This window comes from Athene noctua, chromosome 24 (genome assembly GCF_965140245.1).
Source record: "Athene noctua chromosome 24, bAthNoc1.hap1.1, whole genome shotgun sequence".
Taxonomy (NCBI): Eukaryota; Metazoa; Chordata; class Aves; order Strigiformes; family Strigidae; genus Athene; species Athene noctua.
This window is the reverse complement of record NC_134060.1, coordinates 2,874,159-2,897,034: the sequence shown is the minus strand read 5'-3', so window position 1 is coordinate 2,897,034 and position 22,876 is coordinate 2,874,159. Positions and strand designations below refer to the sequence as shown.

The following is a 22,876-nucleotide window of genomic DNA, read 5'->3' as shown; positions in this document are numbered from 1 at the left end:
GAAGCAGTGGTCTTAGATGACAGCAGCGCACACGGGAGGCCTCTCCACCACTCTGTGCTCTCCTCTCTCGGCTTCCAGAAGAAGGACGTGCGGATGCTGCGCTTCATCCAGGAGGTGAACACCACCACCCGCTCCTGTGCCCTCTGGGACCTAGAGGAGGACACTGAGTACATTGTGCATGTCCAGTCCATCAGCATCCAAGGCCAGAGCCCTGCCAGTGAGCCAGTCCTCTTCAAGACCCCCAGGGAAGCTGAGAAACTAGCCTCTAAAAATAAAGGCAAGTGTGGGTGAGTTCCTGTGTGGCCCCTGGGAGCCCAGGCAGCATAGGGCTCTGCAGAGAGGAAAGCAGTTTCCCGTGCAACACAAATAACTGGAGTAAAGGCACACAGGGCTCAGTGCCCTCTCACAGCCCCATGTAGACAAGTGGGATGAGCTGAGTGTGCCCAGCAGACAAGGCTGACAGGTGCCCAGAGCAACAGGGAGATGTACTGAAGGCTGGCTGTTCATTTTTCCCATTTCAGATTGAGGTTTATCAGGTAAAATGAGGAGAAGGTTTCCAGACTGGGAGCTGTGTGTCCAGCATCCTTGCCAATGGAAAATGCCAGGGGAAATTCCTGAGCAGCCTGCAAACTCAGGTGAAACTAGACTCCTGGATGGCACTGGGCACACCACCACTGTGCTCACAGGGCACCTGGGGGATTTGCTGAGCCTCCTGTGCTTGGATTCCAGGACAGCAAGGGAAAAAAAAACATACCCAGAGACTCCCACTTTTCTTACATTTCAAGTATTTCTGCCAAATCACAGAAAGTTGAGGTTGGAAGGGACCTCTTGAGATCACCTAGTTCAGACCCCTGCTCAAGCAGGGTCAGCTAGAACAGGTTTTGAATATCTCCATGGAGGAAACCAGGCACTTCCTCACTGGCAGCTCCTTCACTTGTTTCTCTTAAGCCAAACCAGATTGTTGAAGGTTTTCTGTCAGCAAGAATCTCTGCTACAAACAGGGCTAGGGAGTACAGGGGTCTGGGATACAAAGGGTTACTGCCTGCCTACTGAGGACCCAGCCTGTTGCAGGGCTTTTGGACATGGTTCCTAAGATGTTGTGAATTCTTGACTTTTTCTGCTAAAATGATTTGGTGTCTGTAAATACTGAATTGATGTTCATCTAAAAGCACTAAGAGAAGCACTGCTTCCCTCCCTGGAGGCCTGAACTGTAATCTTCTTAGTGCTTTGAAGCCAAGGAGGCGCATTACGCCCTGCAAAAAGGCTCGACTCATTTCTGAATCCCATGGCTCCGCTGAAAAATATCATGCCAGGCTCCACGCTCCGGAGCTGGGAGAGGAACTGCTGAAGCATGCAAGGCTTTGTGACAGGCACAGACGGCACTAACAAAGACCAGACACAGAGCAGAGCGACCTGCCACGGGGCCGGATAACATGGGGGCCTTACCCCATGGCAGCTCCTCTGTGGTCGCTGCCTGTCGATCCTGTCTCACTGCTCCTCCCTCGCCCCATCTCCTGCAGAGCAGCTGACACTCTGCTGCTGGCACGACTGAGGGGTGAGGACTCTCTCCCCACTAGCTTTGCCCTCGACGTGCTGATGATTTGACACTGTTAAATCAGTGTCCAGTGCAGCCCAAGCCGTGCAGTCAGGTTTCATGATCTCTCTCTCCCCTTGTGCAGATGAGGTGACAATGAAGGAGATGGCGAAGAAAAACCAACAGCTGCGAGCGGGGGAAATTCTCATCATTGTTGTGGTGTTGTTTATGTGGGCAGGTCAGTTCAATCTTTCTGTCAAAAGCATGTCACCTTCCCAAGGCCCGCTGGCTTGCTCGGTTTGAATGTGTAATCATGTGAGACCCGAACAGAAACCCTTCCTCCCATAAAGAGTACTGCCTATCCAGCTGTAAGGGCACCTCAGTGCCCTCTACAGCATCACAAGATGGGCAGTGCCAAAGGCAGGTGAATCAGTGGTCTGATCTGGTCCAGCAAGAAGTAGACAATAGACTTGATGAACCAATTGCCTAATTTCCCATGGCTAATCCTGTCATCTCAATTTTTTCAGAATGCACTGGTGATAACGCCCTCAGCCATTCAACAGGATGCCTCGAGCCCTTCAAATCATATGGGTCACTGTAATTATCTGGCTATTATATGACTCCAACTCTTATGCAAAACAGAAATTTAAGAGTCTCGGTCTAAACACCCACTATTATACATACAGTAAACCCCACTTCAAAATCAATTAAAATAACGGAAGCATTGAAAGAACAAATGGCCCCAAACATCAAAACACCAATAAACCCAGATCCTCTCAACATCTGCTGTTAAAATACAAAGAATAGTATTTAATAGGAAGAGGAGGGACATTAGCAGAAACACATTGACTGGAAGAAAGGAAAACTCTGCATGAGCTTGGGATGGTGGGAGGAGGAAGGACTGGCATTAGCTGAAAACTGCTAGCCAAAAGGGTGCTTTGGAGCCAAACTTTTGGCAATCTTTTGCAATTCCACCCTAGCCCTCCTTACACTTTGCAGCCACTAATGCTTTTAATCCAAGTCGAGGCTCTGTTACAAGACGGCCACTGTAGTATTTGATTTTATAAGCAAGACCCCACACCCAGCTGCAGCTGAGAGCACCCAGGGTTGTGGAAGGTGCAGCTAAATCATCCTAAAACCACTTTGCTGTGGGATGTGATGGGCATAGCTAGGCACTCACATTAACACAGCCTCCAACAGGGCATCAGATAAACGTGCTCCTTTAATATGAAGATCCCTCTCTATTGACTTTCTATAATATGTACAAATATATAAATTAGATTTCCAGAGAGAACCAAGGGTTTTCCGACATAAGTCTGGGACCACATTTCAATAGAGCTTACAGCAAATTGTAGGCCAGGTCTCACTCCTATGTTTTAAGCTAGCAAACAGGGAGAGGAAAACGCCTCTGACTCCCGCTCCATCAGCTTAGCATGCTTGAAGTGGCTGTAGCCAACTCTTCAGCTTGTTCAGTTTGGAAATTACATGCATGAGTTAATGGGAAATAAAGTTTGCACATGCTTGTTTTCTATTTAGAGCCCCAGCCTCCCCTGGCTGGCAGTCAGCTGCTGCTTCTGCTGCGAAGTAAAACATTAATGAAACAACATTTGCTCCCCGCGAGTCACAGAGCACATTGCCCAAGGGGAAATGGTTCAGGTGACCTCAGGAAATTGGCGGGAGGGGAAATTAGCACTATGGTAAACCTGTGATCCATAAGACAACCTTTGCCAAGTGGTATTTAGTCCTCTTGTCCCAGTCAAACCACTTTTCCACACGCCAAGCATGTAAACAGTCCCGCACAGAGTTTTCCTGTCAGGAGAGAAACCCACCCCCCCAGCACTGAGCGGTGTCAGCGGTGAGCATAATGTCATGTTCTCCAAAGGCGGTCTGTCCTCTCTGCTGCTGTAAACTGTAACAATCCTGAATTCCAACAGAAGATTTGGCCCATTTATACTAGATTCTGCTCAGCTGAGATACCCCCAGGGAGAGATTCGAAGAGGAAACCAGTCACTGATCTGAGATCTGTCACAAAAGAGGGGGATGGAGGGATTAACTATGTCCTGCACAGTTCTGCAAGGTTTCTTCCAAGTGAATCCAGGTGACACCGAATCACATCCATGCATAATTTTTTTTTCCTTCAGAAAATTCTGAGTTTCCACACGTTATTTGCATTTCCAGAAACTGGACAGCAATTATTGCTAAAGATAACCAAATTAAAATGTAAACTAAATTAAAAGGTTTCTAAAACCTCTAGTCTATGACCTGTTCAGCATTTATGTCAAGTTTTAGTTGCACACATTCAAATTTAAATGCTTTGCCATAAAAACAATCATGAATAATTACATGAAGTGACTGAACAACCGATTCATCTCCCACTGTAGTATAATCTAAAACTCAGATCAGTCAGAACAAAGAATTTGCTAATACCACAATTTCCCTTCTAGACAGATGACTTACATTTAAAAAGGGAAGTGGGTGGGGGGGGAAAAAAAAAAAAAAAATCTCTCTACATCTAGCAGGTTCTTTACAGAGTCTCATTATACTCTTAACCTGGCCCGGCCATAACCTGAATGTATGATGATGTTTTAGCAACTGCAGACTGGAACCGGTCTGTGCCCAGGGCCCTGAGCCGAGACAAGAGTCAAGCTCTTGTGCTGTCTCTATTTCTGGTACTGTTCACAGCACTTTGCCTCTTTGTGCCTCAGTTTTACCATCAGAACTCACAGGAGGTGTGACTGTGGCAGATGTTAACCTGTTCTCCTAGGATCAGCCATTTGTTCACATATGCAAGAAAGAATTTGGACCACTGTGTTTACACACCTGGGGGCAGCTGCCATAACAACATCTCACCCTGTAAAGCAGTTTGTGATGATCTGGTGAAAGCTTTACATATGTTTTGCTATTAGGAGAGCTGGAATATTTTTCAGTAAGGGAGAAGCAGCATCTGCCTGGGTTGTCTTAGCCTCTGTGTATGGAATCTGCAGGCAGAGAAGTTATTTGGTCAAAATGTCATATAAAAGCTTCCAAGAAGGACATTTGCAGTCTTCTTACGTATCATGGCTGCCCCTGCTTTTCTCTTCATGTGCCTGCCTGTGTGGGAGGAAATTTCCACTGGCAGCTTTGCTGTCGTCACTGTTGCATATTTGCAGATGTTGTCCTGCTGCTCAAAAGGCCCTGGCTTGTATCACATGCAGGCAGGTACAGTACCTGCCTCTCATCTGCCAGCTCCAACTCCTTCTCTTCACCCCAGAGGAGAAAAATCAGAGGACACATTTTCACAAAACCAGAAATTCCAGGAGCTCATGTGTTTGCAAAGCAAAGATCCCGTTTAACCCCACAGTTAGCGTTGATTGCTATCCAAACGTGAGGTTTGCAACACTTGTCCCATTTAATGACAGGGAAGCCGGAATATAATTAATCTTCTATCCTTCTAACTAGTTTAGCATGGAACTAGGCACTGAGAAGGAAATAGCCAGAGGGCTGACTAGCCATGTTAGAAAATGATCCTTAGGAGCAATTGTGAATGCTGCTGAGATCTCTGCCAGAAGGTACAAAGCCGGTTGGCAAGCAAAGGATCTCTTGATCCCTGCAGACCCCAGGGGCCGAGCTCATTTGTGTGATCACTAATGCTTTTTCCTGTTAGGGGTGATCGCCCTGTTTTGCAGACAATACGATATCATCAAAGATAACGAGCCAAATAACAGCAAGGAGAAAGTCAAGAGCGCTTCGGAGAACAGCACTCCTGAGCACCAGAGCGGAGGGCTCCTCCGCAGCAAGGTGAGAGCTGCTGGCACACAGTGGGGGGGGGGGGACAGGGCAAACAATCAGCTTCCAGCAGGGCCTCAGCTAAATTACCCAAAAAGCAGCCTCTGTTTCTGCACCCCTCCAGTCAGGATGCAGAAAGGAAACATCCCTTCACATCCACGCGCGCCAGTACCACGGCTTTGTTAGTGGTCTGAGCCGGCCAGACACATCAGGACACCAGCACTTCACTCCCACCGCCGGATCAGCCTGCATGTCCATCAGTAAAACACATTTCAATTCGTATTTCTGAAATATCTGAATATCTCTGGAAGAAAAATGCACTGAGCGACGCTGCAGGCCCTGAGCTGCTTGGGTCCTTGCCCCCGCAGCAGCCCTTCGGTGCATGTGGTAAAGGGGATATTACTCTTGCAATTAACTGAAGAGCTGATCAGCAGGAGCGTGGCTGGTAATACACGTGATGTGAAAGGGCTGCCGTATCTGTAACGCAAGCAGACTCAAGCCTGCAATTTATACCAAATTATTTCAACTAATTTAACTTTCTTGTGTTTCTATTCCCAACTTGCACTCTGGCACACCCCCAACCACTTCACATTTACTTATTATTTGAAACAGCCCACTAATTCACACTCATCCAGAAGCAGACGGCAATGAACCATGCAACCCTAAAGCCTCAACTTTGTCACTATCCTGAGGGGATGGGAACAAGAATTTTTAGAAAACTAAAAACTGACCAGCACACTGCACTCATCTCTGATGTGGTTTTTTCCCCTCTCTAGCAATTCCTTTCTTCCTTTGTCTCCTCTTCTCTTCTAGTTTCCAAAAAACAAGCCCTCAGTGAATATCATTGAAGCGTGACAGCCTGCCAGCTGATAGATGGACTCCATTCCTCACTCTCACTTTCTGCCTCTGAGCCTTGATGACTAGGGAGGTGAAATATTGTTGGAGCAATTTAGAAAGAGACCTAGTGATTGTCACACACCTCCTTGCCTGTGTTCTGCAAAACATCTGGCCAGAAAGAGAAATCCTGCAAAAAAAAAAAAACCACCCTGAAACCCAAACAAACAATTAGGATGGAAAAGCATCAGTGAGAAAGCTGCTGCCGGTGATCCTGTACTGGACTCGTGAATCACCTGGGCTGGAGCAACTTCTCACTCACTCCTCTCCACCCTCACGCTCCGTCTTCTGGAACAATTTTCCTGTCTTTGGAAATGTACAAGGTTTCGTTGTATCTTTGTTTTGTCTCACTGTCACTACATCCTGACAGTATTAACCTGAGCTCAGGCATCAGTCACCGTCACTCCTCTCCAAGCAAGAAAGGAGGAAAGCTCATCACAGACACAACTAGCAACCAGATTTTGGTTGCTGTGTGCTCCCAGCTTGCTTTGTTCCATTGATGTGTGTTGTGTAACACGTCTTGCAGGTGGGTTTTTAAAACAACAAAAAAAAAAAGGCATACCCCAGTTTCCATTCCCACTGTGAGAACCTCCCTGGTTGTTCTCCAGTTAGGCTGCAGCACACGTCTCCACTGTTGCCGTCTCTCCTCTCTCACACTGGTGCTCTTCATCTCAGATAATCGGGGCATGCCGTACACCGAGGCACAGACCAGTATGAGGGGACACCAGAAGCCGTTATTTAGCTTCCAGGATAAAATTCAACCATTTTCTTCATGGTATTTTCAGCTGGGCCTGAGTCCACCACCAGTGTGATAAAAAGGTCCATAAAAATGTAGCCAGTCAGCAAAAAAAAAAAAAAAAAGAAAAAAACTCACGATACCGGTTGCTATGCAAGGTCTCCAGTGGCAATAGCTATTTATTGTGAAAGGCTCTTGCCTAAGGGACCTTTTTCTGAGGGCTTAAGTTCTTAAATTGCTTCTTCTAGTAGGGTTCCTGCGGGAAGGTCTGGTTCTCCTTACACGTCCTGTCTGCACTATTTTTGTGACATTGTAATGCCGGGTATCTGCTGGAGGCAACCCTTCAGGACAAGGCTAACGATGAACCGGAAAGGGGCTGGCATTCTCCTCTTTCTTATTCAGTGCTTGCTGTTTCTAAGCTGACAGGATCCCCGGGATTGCTGGTGCTCTGGAAGCTGGTAGATGCAAGTCCATCACATGGAAAAGATTTACTCTTTGTCATGTGCTGTGGGGTGTCTGTATTTATTTATTTACTCCACAAGACCACTCCATATGCACTAGGGGATGAGGCAAGGTCCTACTTGTTCCATCAAATACCAAGACAGGTTGGCCTGAGTAGGGTTTGAATCTCATTACAACAAACCTGCACTCAGATGAGCCTGGTTTAAGAGTCCCTGCAAAGAAATAGGCTGGTAGTAACACAATTCAGCCATCAATCCTCTTCCACTGTCACCAGCCTTTCTAAAATAGTTGATTTGAGAGAAAGGCACTAGGAAGTCTGCTTGCAGCTGTGTTGGTGAACAAGCAAGGGCTTCCCTTGTGCTGGTTTCAGAAGGCAGGCCAACCCCAAAGGTCTCTTCAGTGGATCCTTTGCCAAAACATACTCCATCACCAAGAGGGAGAGGTCAACACCTCTGATACAGACAGAGCAATAAACATTTTATAATGTACAATAAAAGATTAAAGTCATCTCTTGTGTCCTTTTAACATCTGAATTTAGTAATATTTCATCCTCACCTGCTTTGTGCAGAATACACACAATAGAACAGGGGGACTTTGTATTTCCCAGGGACTACAGCATGAAATGTTTTCTCAGTGTCTGGGTGTAGAAAACCAGAAAGGTTCACCAAAGTTCACTCTGGCTGCAGAACAAGGGAAAAAAAAAAAGAAAACCAACCCTTGCAACATAAATAGCACTACAGCCATACCTAGCAAGAATCTTCAGACATGTCTTATCTCCTAAGAAAGAAATGTCATTTGGAATCCATACCCCTATAAAGGGAGATTTAGGACAGATGGTACAGCATGTGCAAAACGATAAGGGAGATGCTCTCTCCTAATCCTAGAGCAGACAGCCAAGCAAGCAGCCCTCAGAAGCCTGCCAGTGAGGAAATCCAGCCTGGTAATTTAGCAGGTTTGGGGGGTGGGGGGTTGTGTGTCTGTTTTTAAAAGCCAGTTGTCCCTGGGAATTCAGACCATATCCCCTTTTTTTTACAGTAACTGTTGTGGTTCCCTAGTGACAGGTTTAAACTATTGCTTTCCTAACAGAAGCGTGCTCACTCCTTGTTTGGAAGAATTAAATTGTAAAGCGCCAGTGTATGCCCACAGTTAAGTATTCACGCCATAATGTGTCAGGAGGTAAAAGGGTTATCATTATGTTCCATAACTGCAGGCTTTAAAAGTAAGGTAATAATGCTGTTAGAAGAAACAAATGTAGGCTGGCAGCAACACAACTCATCAGAGATGGACTCCAAGCTGTTCAAGTTCAAGTGATTCTCTTAAAGGAAATGTTTTTAGCAACTCTGAATTGATGCCTTAAGTTCACACTTTAGGAAAAGGCGTTTCCCATTGTAGGAGAAGGAAGTTACTTAAGATGCTACTTTTCATAAGTCATAACCATGAGTCATAAACATCAAAGCTTTAACTGCTGTTTTGGTATCAGCTTCCACCATAACCCATCAGTCAGATGCCATTCAGGCTCCGGGCCTGTGTGACCTCCAGCCTGAGCCCATCTTTAGAACTAGAGATACCTCCTTCTCATCAGCAGTTGCCAAAAGATACTCCTGAGGGGGTTTACAGTCAATAAAGGGAAGAGATCAAGAAAAAAAAAAAAACAACAAGACAGCGATGAGGGAAGTCGTGTTGGGCCACAGAAGAATGCACCCTAAAGGCCGCCCACATTTCCCTGCATGTTTTTGCCCGACTGCTGGAAGCAGGAGCTAGGGAAGAGAGGTTTCAATAAATACTAAAAAGCAGCCAAGTGGGAGTGGGCTGGCACGACAGGGATCCCAGAGCGCCCTGCAAGAACTGATTCTCGATCTCATAAAAAAAAGCAAAGGAAAGCAGCCCTCCGGCCAGCTCTGCTGATGCCACGCAGCCCCTGGGGACTGATTTCATTGATTTCCAAGAATCAAGCGAGCAGAGGCAATGGGCACAATAAGGAGCAAGAAGCTGAAAACAGAACCCTTTGCCAATATACGCAGTGCGTGTTTAAAGCGAAGCACCACTTGCCTCCCCCCTTTCAAAGCACTGTAATATTATGCCTACAAAAAACAATTTAGCCAATATATTCCTCCCCCACGAGTTTAGTAAAATGGAGCCGCAGGAGGCGGTGTGGAGCAAACAATCCTGCACAGCATGTCCTTCCAACTCACAACACACAGCGCCATACACTTCGCACCACCTCCCTCCGTACAACAAGCAGCAGCACAAGCTCTGTTCTCTGTCTCCTCAGAGGAAAATGAGAACATTAGGCATTTTATTCCCTGACACTTCAATAGCATCAGAGGAGGAAACACCTACACGACAGAAAGTGTTAGTATAATCTCAGCTGGTAATGACTTTCTGGAGGAGATGTAAATGGAGAGGAACAGACTGCTAATGCGGGTATTTGCCAAAGACATTAAAGGTTACATCACTCAAAAGCGTATGTCACAGCTGCACATCCATTTTGCTGATAAAAATATGGCAATTCATTGACTCAGTAGTCAGACTTCACTTCCCAAGAAGAGTTGAAGATTATACCATATGTTATACCAAATGTAATTTCCCCAGATTTGCAGAAAAGCTTCCTAACAACATGTAATGAGCTATTACTGGCTAGTCTGGAAGCAGAAACCTAGCTGACCAAATTCAATCAGCTTTCTAGCATTTGTTGAAAAGCTGTATGATCAACATGCTTGTTATGCTAAAATATCTTCTTTTTCCTCCACAAAGCTGGTGTCTATTAAATTGTCTGATAACCTTCTAGATTAAAATTATTATGTTCTTACTTGTTAGTGCTTTAGCCCACACATCTCAAGGAAAGCAAGCTGAATTCTCTTTCAGCTCATGCATCAGCATCAGTTTTGTTTAACTAAGTTCCAAATGAAGAATCTTTATTATTAGCGACAGAGCCAGGAAAGACACAGCTTGAATTTTAGATCCCAGATGGAGTCAGTAAAGTTGGCAGCCAGAAAAAGCACCTTTTTGCTTGCAATCTGAACACACTGGATGCAGAGTCACTGAGTGGCAATAATGACATAGCCCCACGATGCCATTTGACACTTTACAGCACATTGCTGTCCTTTTTAACTGGTAAACCCCCCCACACTTAGTGCCACCAACTGCCAAACATAATCTATTTATACCACCCAGACCTGGTTTGCAGGGGATGCAACCAGCATGCTACTAGACATCCTCTCAAACCAAAGGGAGAATATTATCAGCTTCCACTGTTTCTTGTCTCAGGACATAATTTCTTCCGCTTAGAATTACCTTGCAGCACAAAAGTAGGGAGGAGCTGGTTAGCTTTTGGGAGGACAGCAGAAAAAGCCACGAGGTAGTTTAATTTCAGACTCCCTGTTTTCTAGCTGCTGCTGTTAGACTGCAATATATTGACAAACATTATTAAATTTTTAATTGTAAGATATTTCATCACAGAGCTCACGCAGGGCTTGCACAGAACAGTCTCTTCCAGTCTTATCTGATGTTACCGGATTCCCATACAGCGAAAATCATAAACAGAGCCTTTGGCTACACTTTAGCAGCAAACATGCAACATGTCCTTCCACAAAAGCTAAATACACAATCTCTCCCTCCCCTTGCAGTATCTCTACAGTTCAGCGTATACGAATCACGGCTGCAATGTCAAAGAATGAAATCTTCAGCAATAAGGCTGCCCAGAAGCCTAAAGCCTTTACAAAGCCCAGAGCAGCTCCACAGCAGTGTTCATTCACATGAGAGATTTCAAAGGCCACAAAACACCCGTTTGGGAGGAGGTACCCGCTTCTGCCCGAGGTCCTCCAGCACAGGGAAGCTGGTCTGAGACACAGCACACGTAGACACACCATCTTGCTGTCATGGTAAGGTGCTGCCTGTCCAGAATAATTTTGTTTTTTCAGCGTGGCTGAACTGGCAACAGAATGCCTGCTTTAAAAAGAAAGCTAATAACATCCTGAACGCTATGCATCACTTAATAATAATCTCATACAGATATATAACAAAAATCAAGACAGCTAGCATGGAAATCACTGAATGCATAAAAGGCAACACCCCCTCATGCACAGCAAAGGGACCAGACTGCCTGTGGTCTTCCTGCTCCGTTATATCATTGCTGATCAGCAGCAACCATCGATCACCGGCTGAGACAGAGCTTCACTATCCCAGCAGTATGTGACTGCAACAGCTGCCACCAGGCCTGCACTACTTCTGGGCCTTCAAAGAGCTGGTCTGTTAGCAGTTTAGTATCAGATAAAGTCTGCTTTCACAAGGGAGGGGGGAATAGCCTTGGCAGTCAGGCTCCTGCTGTCCCACTTGCCTCTTCAAACTGCCTGGAACAGGGAGATTCGAAGCAAATCATCTTCCTTCATTTATGTGTGTTAGCAGGTGGACTACACAGATATGACAACAACCTGGACAGCACATAAAATTGCCCTCAGGACAACAAGTAAACCATTCCTTTTTCAGAGATGTCTCTTCAATTTTAATACGTGGGATTCACTGGTTTAAAAGACAACCATGTGCTAATAACCCCCACGCTACCCAGCCAATGGCTGCCAAGGGACATCACCTTTTCTTTCTATGAAAGACTCTCTGCAAGCAAAATCTACAGTGGTAAAAGTCACATGAGATGCTGTGCTGGCATTAAGAACATATTATTAACTAGAGAAGATCAGCTATCAACACAAAGCCCAAACACTGGGCATACACTAGCCATGCCTGTACAACCCATCAGGAAAAAAAAAATAAAAAGACATCCCCCAGCCCACAAAATTGTTGTATATGGATTACTCCCTTAACAGAGGCATTATTATCTAGGAGTTGGTGCAGTCAGGCAATACCAGGCTCTGTTCCAAGCTTTACTGCTTATTCCTTGGACAAATTACTTCCATTCTCTGTGCCTCAGTCACTGCACATCTAGGACAGTGACAAACTTTGCCCGCTTTTTAAAGCTGCTTCCTCCTGTCCCGTTCCAGATTTGAAAGGTGCTACGGAAGGGCAAAATAACAAAATATATGAACCACAACACTGGAATGCATTAGTACCGTACCTAAATTTTATCTCCTTAAAGTCACTGTAGCCAAAAGTGTCACCAAAAGATTCAAATTACTATAATTAAAATATAGTACAATTTTCTCCATGAATAAACCTAATTTGCTCTCTGAAATCCACATATAAACGCCTAAAGGGTTCACAAAGCCTGTGCAGGCCCTGCTAACACCCCTGGAAAGAGCCATTTTGCAGAAGATCAGCCCATCTCTGTTTTACAAGTCCTCCAAATAACCTGGAGTTTCTACGGTCTGTTAGAGAAGGAGATGGAGGCAGCAGAGAGACCGGTAGTTTAAAAGAACATGAGGTCACACTCTTCTGGGCAGTCTGGAAGGCAGGCAAGTGGAAGGAGATAACACAGCAAAAAAGAAAACTACATCTAACAGGTGCAAAGTATTTATAAACTGAAGTGCAAACCTCATGAAACATTTTTACAAGAAAAGTTACAAATGAAACAAGAACAATCAAAAAAGGCAAACTTTTCAGGGACAGAAACAACAGAACAAGACAAGACATAACCGAACCAGGTAAATCAACAGCTGCTTCTGAGTTTACAGTAAACTAACACAACTTTATCAAATGGAGGATGACAGCAGCCACAAGCTCTTTTTACAATTTCAAACCTTAATGTTATTTAATCACTGTAGGAGATTTAGTGCCAAGGTTTAAGAGCAAGCTTTAAAGAAAAGTTTTTCCACTTCAAAGCACATTTTCCAGTTTCCATCATTGAAAAATTACATCCTCACATCCAACATGCAATCTTGCCTCTTGAACACCAACTACATTTGTTACCTACTATGAAGAGACTGTTTGCAGTTCAAAGAGTAACACTGATGTAAAATACAGAAGTTACCTACGCAAACCAGACCACATTTAAATTGCATTTCAAAACCAGTTCCAAACATTTCTAAAACACAGAAACTTCCATCAGCCTTCTTAAAAACAGATCAGAAAAACATAAAAGCAACTCGTCAAAATACAAACCACTCAAAACCAGAACAATTACAAACAATTCCAAATGCAGAACAAGAACCAGCACAGTCCCTCAGCACAACATCAAACATTAGGAAAGGCTGTGACGGGGCTATGCTGGACATGGTCAGGAATGCTCTAGAAATCATGGTGTTTGACCAAGTTCCTGCTCACCCACTGTGTAAAGCTGTACCTTTGGGTAGGTTTCTTGTTGGACCTTGGGTAGTTTCTGCAAAAGTAAGTAAAATAGTTAAAACAAACACAAGAGAAGCACATGTATGAGAGGCTGGAACAGCATCTTCCCTGAAAAAACCTTCCTCCTTCCTAGGGTTTTGCAGCTGGTACTTATTTTTCTTGTTTTAAAAAAGAACCCACATTCTAAGAAGGCACCTTGGTAAGTAACAATGTGAGTAAAGACCATCCTTTCAGGAACACTGCCTTGTGCTTTATTACCTTCTCTGCAAAGCTCCCTCTCCCTGGCCCAGCAGAGAAGGCTGAAGGATGGGCTACAAAGCAGTTTAAAGCAGCAAATTTTCCTCACGAAGTGCTGTACACACATGAAATACTTTCATTTGTTATATCTAAGCATGTTCTGAAATAACAAGACAAAACCCCACAAACTTTAAGCAGTCTTACAGGAACAAGATAAAAAACAAATTACATTTCTATGAGCTTGGTTATCTCCAGGCCTCAGAGTGTTACAAAGCTTTTCTGATCATTAGAGGCTACTCTGCCCCTTCTGCATTTTGAAAAAAGAAAATTCCATCATTCTTTTTTTTTTTTCCACAGGCATCAGCATAACTCAGGAAAACGCATTTATAACCTGCAGACCTATCTGAAGGAGCACAAACTATCACAGGGGTCACTCCTGCAAAAAAGAGCATCAAAACCAGTTGGGGAAGGAACATCTGATTGGCACAGGGTCATCACATCCACAACACGGAGAATTTCCTTCCTGCAGCAGTCGCTCAGCAAGAGCAGCCCGTGACCAGACAGGTCTCAAGCTAGAAAAGCAATGTGGTCATGCCAACAGCTGGGGAGATACCTGTGTTACCTCAACATATACTTATTGTAAAGTTGAGAAAAGCTGTGTCATGACTGGATCCTACAGGCTGCTCGCTTCCAAGAGGTCTTTCTAGGTCAGAGTTACACAGGTCACAGAGCACCAAACCTCCACTCATGACTCGAGTGCTTCAATACTACTGATCTTGCAGCCAGTGCTATCTGAGCACGCAGAACAAGCCCCTCCACTCAAAATCGCACTTCTGAAGACCCTGCATAGAGAATTTTTAGATAGAGATGGTTCAATACAATGCAAGAATCCTTGAATTCGTGTCACAGAATAAAAAGTGACCAGTAACTCCAACCTTGCTGTAGCATTTGCCCTTTTGCTCACTCAGAACAGGTACTTGCTCAGTGCAAGGCAACTTCCTTGGACTATTGCCCTTGCTGGAGTCCACTGCTGCCAGGTGCTCTCAGTACAGAACAGCGTGTGTCCTTGCCCAGTCAAAACTCAAAGGTTTTTCCATCCTGCCACTGCAGTCATGTGATTAATGAGACTCACAGTTCTGCATTACACTTCCTCCTTTCCAGGGAACACAGAGTCTCTTGAGCAAATCCAGGTCTCCTTCATAAACTGCACTATCAGCTTTTATTTACCCAAAGGAGTAACTTTTTGTCAAAATAAAGATACTTCTAGAAGAGGTTTCAGAAAAATTCGTGTTTTCAGGCTGCACTGTTTAGGAAGGGAGGCACTTTGTCAGCTAACAAAAGGCAAACTCACCATTGCACCACAGTTCACATTGGCTGCAATAAGCTGATGTGAGATGAGTGCATGACTAGAAGAAATCACAACTTCTCACAAATTCTCAGCCTTCCTATATGGAAGTCCCCCTCCCTTGCCATTCTCATTCACAGTTCAAATGGGTCATGGAAACAGGAGAGGGGCCATTTCTCACGTCAGGGGTGCACCCTTCACCCCCCTGCATCTGAGGGAAGACAAGAAGTTGTGCAAACTTCCACCAAGACTCACGAGTGCTTCGCTCCAGTAAGAGGTTTGAGCTCCTCTACGAGAGGCAGAGTTGCAGGAGCAGACCAACCCCATCAAGTATTTGGGGAGAGCTATTATCACAGAGCCTCACCTCAGAATCCTTATGGCCACTACACATGAGGAAAGGGGATGATGACACCCTAGATAAACTGAACTGCCATGGAACAGAACTTAAAACGTTTGGATTTCTCTCTCTTCAAGCAGAGTCCATCCCCCATCCTACCACAACAGTTGAGATCAAACTACAGATTTAGGATGAGATTTTCAGGCAAATTCCACCCTCGTTTAGAAACCAGGAGCCCTGATTATCAAAGCCATGTGGTTTGCCACAAGAGAAGACCCAGGACCAGTCATGCAGACTAGGGAGTATCACGCTCTGCTAAGAACAGGCACCTCCTGCCCACTCCCCTCACCATAAGCCTCCTTGCAATCTGCTTTACCAGTTCCTACCCTGTCCCCTACTCCAAACCCTGTCTCACATCCTTCTTGAAATTTAGGGTTTGTAGGTGGATTTTCATTTGCTTTGAAGTGAAATCTCCCTCCTAGGCTGAGCCATAAATGTAATTCCTCCTGTATGTCAGCACAGCCCAAGTCCTGTACCTTCCCTGCATGTTTTCCATTCAAGCAAAATTAGTTTGGGCAGGTAAGAACTGTTTGAAGATTAAAGTTCTTTCCTCAGCCAGCTCAGTACTAATCAGACCAGACTCTTTCAAGGCAGAGTCTGCTAGCACAGCATTCATTTATATTTCACCAACTTGTTTCTCCATATGTTCCCTTATACTATTTTCCCTTTCCATCACCTTAAACCTAGTTGCCTGTCTTTTAAAGATACTGATCTTTGTTATTACAGTAAGCCCAGATGGTCTGTGACTATAAGGTATTCCCTCCTCCTCTCTCTTTGACTCAAGAAGGATCCAAGAAAATAATTTATCCAGTTTCTCCCAGGTCATAAGAAGTCTGATAAAATTGTTAAGCGTTGTAAACCTCCACCAAACAAACCACCTCAAGGAGAACTCCTGGTAGAGTTCTGCTAGGTAAAGCACTCGGAGAAAGCAGTGGTTGGAGGTCAGACAGGACAAACCTGGGGGTGCAGGACTCGGCTGAGAGTGATCCTGCTCCAAATAACAAGAGAATACTTGGCTGAGCAGCAGGTGGTACAAGCACTATCCCATATGCATAATTGCAATGGTAATGACCTGTGAAAGCAGATCTCCTGAAGTACAGATGTTTGGGTGGAAACCAAGAGAAGGCTATGTTTAGAAAGGGAAATGCTTTTCCTGTTAAGTCTGTCCTTCCCCTGCCCATTTAAAAAACATAAATTTGGGTTGGAAGGGACCTTAAAAACCATCCAGTTCCACTCTCCCTGCTGTGGGCAGGGACACCTCCCACTAGCCCAGGTTGCCCAAAGCCCCGTCCAACCTGGCCTTGAACCCTTCCAGGGAGGGGGCAGCCACAGATTCTCTGGGCAGCCTGTGCCAGGGCCTCACCACACCACAGGGAAGAATTTCTGCCTTTATCTAATCTAAATCTCCCCTCTGTCAGGTTAAAACCATCACCCCTAGTCTTATCCCTACCCCCTCTGATCAAGAGTCCCTCCCCCCTTTCCCGCAGCCCCTTTCAGCCCTGGAGGCCGCTCTAAGGTCTCCCCAGAGCTTCTCTCCTCCAGCTGAACCCCCCAACTCTCTCAGCCTGTCCTCACAGGGGGGCTCCAGCCCCCCCAGCATCTCCGTGGCCTCCTCTGGCCCCGCTCCAGCAGGTCTGTGTCCTTCTGCTGTTGGTGCCCCCAGAGCTGGACCCAGCACTGCAGGGGGGTCTCAAGAGTGGAGCAGAGGGGGAGAATCCCCCCCTGGCCCTGCTGCCCACCCTGCTCTGGGTGCAGCCCAGCACACCGTTGGCTTTCTGGGCTGCGAGTGCACATTACTGGCTCACAGGCAGTTTTCCACCCATCAACACCCCCAAGTCCTTCTCCTCGGGGCTGCTCTCAGTCCACTCAGCACCCAGCCTGTGTTTGTGCTTGGGGCTGCCCTGACCCGTGGGCAGGACCTTGCCCTTGGCCTTGTTGAAATTCAGGAGGTTTGCACAAGCCGCTGAAGCCTGTGAAGGTCCCTCTGGATGGCACATCCCTTCCCTCCAGTGTCGGCCGATGCACACCGCTGAGGACAAGCCTAAGCAGCAGAGTGCTAACACCCAGTGCCAAGAGTCACAGTTAGAAAAGCAGAAGCCTCATTACTTCTGACGGAACCAACCAGAATTGCTGAGGAGGATCTTATCAAGAAGGATATGATTCTATTTACTGTTGGATAAAGGGCAATCATGAAGTGTGAATGCAAACAAATGGTCAGCTGGCAGAAATCTTTTGTGGTCGATTATCAGTTTCAGTCACCCATTTTCAAGCAGATGTAAAAATGAGATGCACTTTGAACATCTGCTGCAACGCAACTTCAGAAGCATTTAGATTCCAATGGGAGGCTGCAAATAAATTTATCGATTCAGATTGAATATCCTCTAGAAACTAGAATGAGAGGAAGCACAACCAGAAACACGGATTATCTCCCAACTCACTTGAGATGGTTAGATATCAGAAGTTTACACTGAGTACAAAAGGGTCTTTTCCAACTAGCTGACGTTCAAAGATCACACATGTCCTAGCCAGCACAACTCTTAGCACAATCACCCAACACAGATCTAAGAAAGCTGTATTCATAGAGAACCTGCAAGTGCACGATACCATGCAGATAAGTGAAAAGACAACGCCTCTGCCGTAGCCAGCCTGTAATTCACCCAGACAATATACGAGCAAGGAGCAAAAGACAGAATACAAGGAAAAGCAGATAGATCATGTAGATGAGGGGATAGTAAAGTCAAACACTACCGTAAGACAAACCGCAGGAGATTTACAATACGAAATAGAGCTAAAGATTTGTAGCAGCAATATATTAGTTACCACTTCCTAAAGGGAATTCCCTTGCTGGCTTTGAAACCTGATTATTTTCCTTTAGGAATTTCTTGGAGTCATTCTGCATTTCTGCTTCTCCCACGCAAATGATCCACAAGACGTTGCTGTGGATCCAGGTGCACAGCAGTACCATACAGGGTCAAAGTCAGCCCACTGAGAAGGTTTTTCTGTGACAACTGGGAAAGCCCACGCTGTCTGTCGGGCCGAATTCCAAGCCTACAGCTATTTGGAATAAGAGAGGTTTGCACTAATAAGAAAAATCAAATTGTGTGCATCACAGACAATGTTCTTCCCCAACAAAATAGATCTCTTTCACTCACCAGCCTCGTTCATTTGGAACTCCTGACTGATTTTCTGTGACTCAGAACATACGTCTTGCATTTTTAATTTGAAAGGAAGAGAAAACAGGCCATTTTAGCTTTCCTTTCGTAGTCCTGTCTGCATTACTTATGCTGTATTCATACACTGGAAAGCAGCCCTGTGGCTATGCAGCTGTTCGTGCTGCCCAGATAAGTGCAGGCTCCATGCAATGAGCACAAAACTGTCAGCTTCTTATAACTCTCAAGAAATGACAATTATCGTGCCCATGAACGCTCAGAATAACCACAGTGGGAGGCCATCTCTGGAAGCTACCAGAAGACTCTTTGCCCTTCAGAACATCCCAGTTCTACCCATCAACCCATCAGATACTGCTCTTCAGCTGATATCCATACCTGCTCTTTACAGACACCTTCCTTTAACCCTCCACAGTCAATAGATCTTGCATGACACTGAGGAGTGGGGCAATGTGTAGGTGTCAGTAGTAAATCCAAATCTCAGCACTTAAGCTAAAGATTCCGGGTGCATAGTTGTGGACTGAGAAGAACAAGTCACCTCCCAACACAACGAGCTAGAGCTCAGCTCTGTTCTTTCCAGGTAACATGGGCCTGTTTTGGGAGCATCCCTGATTTGCTGCAGCAAGTGCCCTGTCTAATGTTTCACAGGTACCCCAAGCTACAAAACTCCTCCGAACCAGTCCTGGAACAAGATTGATTGCTGGATGGGAACCCCGTGGGAGGCAGTGCTAGCCAGTGTAGCAGGTCATTTTATTTCCCTCTAAAAAAGAAGTATATTCAAAATGTCAAAGAACACAAGTGCAGCAAGCCAGGGCTCCTGCTATGGTATCCATACTCCACTCTGCCCTCCCACCAGTCCAGCCTTACCCCATCCCATCTCGGGGTTACTTGGTGTAGGAGTCAGTCTCCTTTGTATAGATGCACACAGTCTGGATAGAAATGTTTCTCTGGCTCAGCTCCGCTTCCAAAATGTGTGTCAGTTGATTCAGTCTTTAAAATAAAAGACAGTGTTAATTTTTTTGTTACACAATTTATCAAATCAGGTTATAGAAGATAGAGGGGGAGAAATTGCCCTGCAGAACTATTACAGGCATGAACTTCTTGTAGCACTAGTCTATGATTGGAAAAATAGAAATATTTATTTGAATAAAGCCGCAGAGGTAACACACAGAGCAAAGCAGGAGTGTCAGCTGAGTGAACTGGCAAGTCACTATCCTGACTAACAAGCCAGGAACCCGCAGCAAGCCCTCAATAGCAGATTTTTCATCTTAATCAAAGCCACACTGGCAACGACAACGCACAGAACATCTGAGTGCAGCAGGTCTGCAGCAGCCACAGCGAAGAACCACCAGCTGACAAGTCCAGGCCCAGGAGCACCAGAGAGAAGCCAACCATCCTGAGCAGGGCTGGCTTCTGCAGCACCCGGAGCTGCTCTGCTGCTGCCATCTGCCGGAAACCACTCCAGAAGGAGGGCGGCCAACAAGCCAAGCCAGCACAAACACCCTCTTCTGCTCTGAAACCTTCTTTCCCATTTGGACCAGCTCTATGTTCTTCCCCCTCTTACAGTATCATAGGAAAAACATTAAGTACTTTCCCTCCTATTTCAGTGCATCTTAAGAAAAAAATAAAGATAAAACCAGCAGCACACGACCAACCAGACTGGTTTAGGAAACTGCTGGGACGTTTTTCAAAGTGCAAAGACATTTAGAGGTTCCTAAGAAATTACCTTTCTTCCACCTCCTGTGGCACTGGAATAACTTTGCCAGGCTTCTTCCCACTGGTTGTCTCTTCTTGCTCAATCTGGCCTACAGCTGTATCACTTAACTAGAAATGTAAGGAAAAAGGGGATTAAGACCTAATAAAAGAATCAGTCCACGTAAGTCTTGCTTATACAGTTAGATAAAAATCAATCTACTCGAAGAACCTTCCTTTACTGCGTAAAAATCCACACTTGTGTTCATACGGGCATTACTGCGAGTACAAATCAAAGGAACAGAATTAAGAAATTTTAGTTACAATTAAGATGTGTGTTTACTTTAATGCTGTTTGATGGCTGCTCAGCTTCTGTAGATTCCCCCTCATCATCCTCCAGAGAGTCTGATTTCCTTGAAAAACAGCTCTTTGTTGCTTCGGGAAGTTCTTGGTTTAGGATTCCAGAAAGTGGCACGGGACACCTCAGCAACACGGGTGCTGAGTTCTCATCAGCTGTCCTCTGGTCACGGGCCAGGTCAGAAGAGGGCGTGGATCTTCCCACAGGATGACCACTGAAGTGGGACACATCTTTGCTGGTAAAGGGAGTCTTTCCCAGGCTGTCCATATCCAGGCTTTGCCAGTCATTAGACATCAGCCCCTCCAAAGAGTCTTCGAGAACACAGCTACTATCAGTTTTAGCATACTCGAGGCAATCATTTATGATTCTTTCTGAAGCTTCTCTTTCAGCTTCCTCCAAAGTATTGACCTCCTGAGACTCATCTACATCATCAGCATGAATAGGGCTAAGACTCAGAAGCTCCTGAATGTCAAGGTCAAAGAACATGCGAGTTACCTGAGCTGACTGCAGATGGTTCTCATCCAAACTGGCACTTCCATTCAAAGGGCTAGGAGAGCATTCAGAGCTGACTGAAAAACACTCTCTGGACACAGAGTCATTTGGTTTCTCTGTGATTTTTGACTCTGCATTTGCATCTTCGCTGACGACGGATGCCCCAGAGTAGCTGCTGCTCTCATCCTTTTCACTCTCTTCATTTATACTTTGGCTCAGACTGCTTTTTCTAGTTAGGCACTGCTCAGATTCCACACAATCATCTGCCAGGATTTCCTGGATCTCTTCCTCAGTGTAAGTGAAAGAAGAATTCCCTTCTTCACCGTCTGACAGTTCCAACAAGGAGTCATCACTATCACCAAAATATCTGGTTATATCTAGAGAAATGACTACATCATCGTATTTCGGCACAGAAGAACTGGCAACAAGGTCATCATGGCCAGTATCATCCAGAAAGTGCAAGGAACCTTGAAAGGAGGCAGAGCCTAGGGAAGAGCACAACGATTTCTCTGATGGATCTGAAGTGCCAGAATCATGCCTTGACACACAACCTTTCTTAGCTGACTGCAGGACCTCAACCTTCTCTGGGGAATCCAACAACCTTTTGACTCCAGCAACTGTACTATGAACAGTGGGTTTACATTCATGACAAAGACAAAGCCCAGAGGCGTGAGGGGAACAGTCATCCATGTTGCTGTTGGTTGCTGTAGGTTCCTGCATTTCAGCGACCCGGTGCCTTCTCTTACAGCTCTAGAAACCTGGTCTGAAGTTCACCTGATCCTGGTGCCCTTCAATCAGTCCTTTCAGAAAGGAGTCAGATCCAACCTGCCAGCAAAAAACACCTTAAATAGAAGAAACTCAGCTGTTTCTCAAAGACACAGTAATATAATGAGGAAGGCAAAAACACTAGCTGAAGCACGGCAGTTAACTCCATCTCTGTTACCTCTACTCCTGATCCTTTCAGGTCTTAACAACACAGAACAAACAGTCCCTCGTTCTGTAAGCATTCTCAGGTTGTTTGGCTTCATCAAGCAGGACTAATACAAGTCCAAAACACCACCACAGCCTGCAAAATCTCCTCCAAAGCTGCTGTAAATCAGTCATTCTAACACCAGATACCAGTATTCATAAATTACATTTAAAGCAGAGAGCACACTTTAGGTTATTAAAGCCTCACAGACTGCTCTCCATCTCCTAACCCCCACCTCTGTCCTTCAAAGATACTAAAAAAATAAACAAATAAAAAGTCTTTTTCGAGTTAGGAAAAACTGAGCAACAGAAGATTAACTCAGGGAGCTCAGAGCACATTCAGAAGTGTATTAGTCACTAACACACTCATACAAAACACATATTATAATGAAAGATCAGAAGATAAAGAACCTTCCTGTAAAATGCAATAGTTTAAAAGCACAAACAAAACCTGTTTTCCTCTTAGTGGGGACTCACACTAACATGAATCTTTTGACTTGAAAGCCCTGCATTTGACTCACCCAGCAGGAGAATCTCGACTAAGGAAAGGTATTTCCTGTCCTCTTTGACCAAGGTATTTAAATTAATACCTTT

At 45.2% G+C, this 22,876-nt stretch overlaps 2 protein-coding genes across 6 annotated transcripts in view; one reads left to right on the top strand and one right to left on the bottom strand.

Annotated features, from left to right (window-relative positions):
* Positions 1–15,164, top strand: part of FNDC5 (fibronectin type III domain containing 5) — a 24,771-nt gene extending 9,607 nt beyond the window's left edge. Inside the window, exons 3-7 of one of the 2 annotated variants that reach the window (XR_012635127.1) lie at positions 79–277; positions 1,680–1,772; positions 5,178–5,311; positions 6,113–6,719; positions 14,220–15,164. Coding sequence is in view for 1 of the 2 variants with exons in the window: in XM_074926283.1 (XP_074782384.1) it covers positions 79–277; positions 1,680–1,772; positions 5,178–5,311; positions 6,113–6,154 (468 nt within the window). In the remaining variant the exon portion in view is untranslated. Of the gene's footprint in view, positions 1–78; positions 278–1,679; positions 1,773–5,177; positions 5,312–6,112; positions 7,892–14,219 lie in introns of those variants that run through there. The other variant, XM_074926283.1, reaches the window with a different exon arrangement.
* S100PBP (S100P binding protein) overlaps positions 1–22,876 on the bottom strand; it is a 26,792-nt gene extending 3,916 nt beyond the window's left edge. Inside the window, exons 1-5 of one of the 4 annotated variants that reach the window (XM_074926280.1) lie at positions 22,804–22,876; positions 20,807–22,138; positions 20,498–20,595; positions 19,639–19,761; positions 13,003–13,659 (exon numbers count right to left, since the gene is read on the bottom strand). In XM_074926280.1, coding sequence (XP_074782381.1) covers positions 19,656–19,761; positions 20,498–20,595; positions 20,807–22,033 — 1,431 coding nt within the window. In that variant the 5' untranslated portion in view covers positions 22,034–22,138; positions 22,804–22,876 and the 3' untranslated portion in view covers positions 13,003–13,659; positions 19,639–19,655. Of the gene's footprint in view, positions 1–13,002; positions 13,660–19,638; positions 19,762–20,497; positions 20,596–20,806; positions 22,386–22,803 lie in introns of those variants that run through there. The other 3 variants (XM_074926281.1, XM_074926278.1, XM_074926282.1) reach the window with 3 other exon arrangements.